Source organism: Hipposideros armiger, unplaced genomic scaffold (genome assembly GCF_001890085.2).
Source record: "Hipposideros armiger isolate ML-2016 unplaced genomic scaffold, ASM189008v1 scaffold_868, whole genome shotgun sequence".
Classification (NCBI taxonomy): Eukaryota; Metazoa; Chordata; class Mammalia; order Chiroptera; family Hipposideridae; genus Hipposideros; species Hipposideros armiger.
This window is the reverse complement of record NW_017732218.1, coordinates 241,710-244,800: the sequence shown is the minus strand read 5'-3', so window position 1 is coordinate 244,800 and position 3,091 is coordinate 241,710. Positions and strand designations below refer to the sequence as shown.

Genomic DNA, 3,091 nt, shown 5'->3' with positions numbered 1-3,091 from the left:
AGTAGGTGGAAAATTCAACTAGGTGTTATCCCAAGACTGTAACTCTGTCAGCATTTTAATTTAAAACTTAGATTTCTGAAAGGAACATGCATGAAATGAAGATCCTTGGTTCCTGTCTTGAAATCATGAAGATGTCGTATATGCTCAGGTGGCCATGCCCTCCACACAGGACAAGGAGCAAGGTCAGGGAATCTTTCTGTTCAGCAAAACTTCCACCCTGACCTGTGACTGTTCATAAGTGCACATATATACACACCTGATGGTTTCAAAAGAAAACTGCTCATTTTCAACACAGGTGCTCAAGTCGTACATTACTGCTTATGTGTACACGTACTGTAAACTGTCACTGAAAATATCAAGCATCTACCACTACACTCCTGTAAATGTCTGAGTTATTTTATTTATATGATGCTAAAAAATGAACTGATTGATTCACTATCACTCAATACTGGAACTTGCCTTGATGGAAGAATTCCTCTGTGACTTTTTCACTCCACTGCTTGCTTAATTCCCAGGTCCGACATGGGTTACAAATATCAGCACATTTCAAAGCCATCTAGCAAACAAAACATTAAAATTGTTTTAAGAAAGTAAAATTTCAATTATATTGTTTAAGTACGCTCTTAAAGTGAGTGGTAAACAGAACACTTTTTAAAAAAGAAAATATTGCAACAGAAAATTCGCTGTTTTTACATTAACTTTATGATGCTATTAGGTCTACCAATCATTTCTGCAGAAATGCTAAAAGGCTGCTAACCTTATTATACATACTTGATAATACCAAAGAGCCAAGCACAGAACTGGGTTAACCATAAAGCCATAAATAAATCACCCAATTCTTTCATTTTTTAATGTGAGAACTTATTAAAATAAAATGCTATTAGTTGATTGGTACCCTAATCCTGCAATAGCTGTTTTTGTTAGAAATCTCCAGTATGAGGAATACAAAAGTGATGGTGCTTTCCCAGGGAGCAAGTTCTCCTTCTGGAAAGTAGTTTACGAATAGAAGGAAAACTCCATAGCTTTCTGTCAAGATTTAACCACTCTGGAAACTACACTGGAATATTTCATTTTTATTCTATTCGTCACATGATTTGCCCTAGAAATAGAATCCTACCAAGTTCTATTTTACCTGTAAAACCAAATGCCTATGTCTGGCATCTTCTAGGCATAAGTCTCCTCTATCCAGATGGGACCTAAACAACGACAGATACTCATTTTGGCGACTGATGTCTGTGGCTAGTATCAAAGCACCTATCTGAGTCTCCATCTGTTGCCTGGAATTAGAAAAATAAAAGAGAAAACACAAGACTGTCACTTAAACAGTTACTTCTTAAAACTCAGAAAGCTTTATAGAGCCCTAAGATACTCTAATAGCCATTCAACTTTAACTTAGGACAAAAAAAGAATTTTAAGGAATGCATTAAAAAAACTACTAAAATAATCAAAACTAAAAGTAATGGAGCTTGTAGGAAAATACCAATATGCAAACATTCCAAAAAGAGTGCCTTTATTATGTCAGCCAAGGCCCAATTATTTTTCTTAAAAATATATATATCTATATAAGATTGGTATGTTGTTTGAGAAAATTCTTTGCTAGGATGTGCTGAGGGTAAACAACTTTGGTTTCTGTTTTGGTGCCTGACATCTGAAAGGCAGAAGGAAGGTTCGCGTAGAGGAAGAGGAGCCCATTCAACAAGTAACTCCTGCAGACATTCTGACTAAGATGCCTGTGTAAATCCTGATGAAATGCCACCAAATGGTCTAATAAAATTTCAATTCAACTACATGCACAGTTGAATATTGTACAAAGCTGTTTATGTGCTCGTATATTCCAGAATCAATCAGTTATCTATAAGGCTATCCAAATTTTCTGGAAGGGAAAAGGAAACATGTTACTGTAAATAACAAATATATGAAATTTAAAAAACTGTCTTAATTCAAACAAGAGAAATAAAAAAATTCCTGCCTTTTGTTTCATTAGGCCATAGCAAACATTATCGTTGATGATCAGTAAAGAGCTATCAATCGAGTAAAAGGCTCACAATATTGAATATTAACTAAAACCCCAAATAAAGAAAATATAAAGGAATGCTATTGTGTAGTGTTCATGATTTTCAGTTTTTATTTGTATTAAATCTGAGAATTCAACAAGGTTAATCATCAAATGCAAAACATGGTAAAAAGGGAATAACAAAGCAAACATTTTAATCTATCTTAATCAATAAAAACAATTTATATATACAAACTGTATGGTTTAAGCAATTTTTATATTTGTACTACAGCAAGAAACAATTTTACTTACCAGAAATATTGTCATAACTCCAAATGGTATCCATGAATAAAGATTTAAAAAAATAAAAAATAAAGTCCAGCTTTTTCTTATGGTCATTACATAAAACACTTAAGTTTTTTCCTTTTTGTTTTTTTTTTATAAAGTTGTTTTAAATCATGAAAGGGAAAAAGGAAAGAACAATGACAGTAACTTAAAATTTAATACCCATTTTTATGCCTCACCTTTTTCTAGAATTAGATCGTTTAGATTTTCTTAAGTCAATCTTCTCTCAGTGAGGCATTCATTTTTAAAAGCTTTTGTTTATGGCCAATGACATAAGAATTTGTTAACAACCACCATAATATTGGGTTCATTTATATTAATGCTTTTTATTAGGATTTCAAATGGCCTGCTTAACATTAAATAATCTGTTATAAAAAAAAATTAGTGTTTTCTGTTCTTTCCATCATTATTTTTTCCAGAAGTGACTCTAGGACTATGCTGTTGAGGATATAAAGAATTCTTTTTACTTATCAGTTTTGAAAACTTCCTGAAACAGGTTTTAATGAGTCTATTTATTACATAGAATGTTTACCTCCTACCTAATTTATACTCAGAACTTAAGGTTTTATTCAAATTAGCATAAATGGAAATATGTCATACCATTGACATAAGTAAGCAGTAAACTGTGACTGAGCCATTGTGTATTTGGAGTGAATTTTATAGTATCAAATTTTTGGAATGATCTTTCATAATAATTCACTACAAAATACTACTAACTGTAGGTTTAAATTACTAAAATTTTGATATAAATTT

General features: G+C 31.9%; 1 protein-coding gene across 1 annotated transcript in view; it reads right to left on the bottom strand.

Annotated features, from left to right (window-relative positions):
- PDE7A (phosphodiesterase 7A) overlaps positions 1 to 3,091 on the bottom strand; it is a 100,372-nt gene that overhangs the window by 4,620 nt on the left and 92,661 nt on the right. The window contains 2 exon segments of the mRNA XM_019629826.1: positions 449 to 556; positions 1,133 to 1,317. Coding sequence (XP_019485371.1) covers positions 449 to 556; positions 1,133 to 1,317 — 293 coding nt within the window.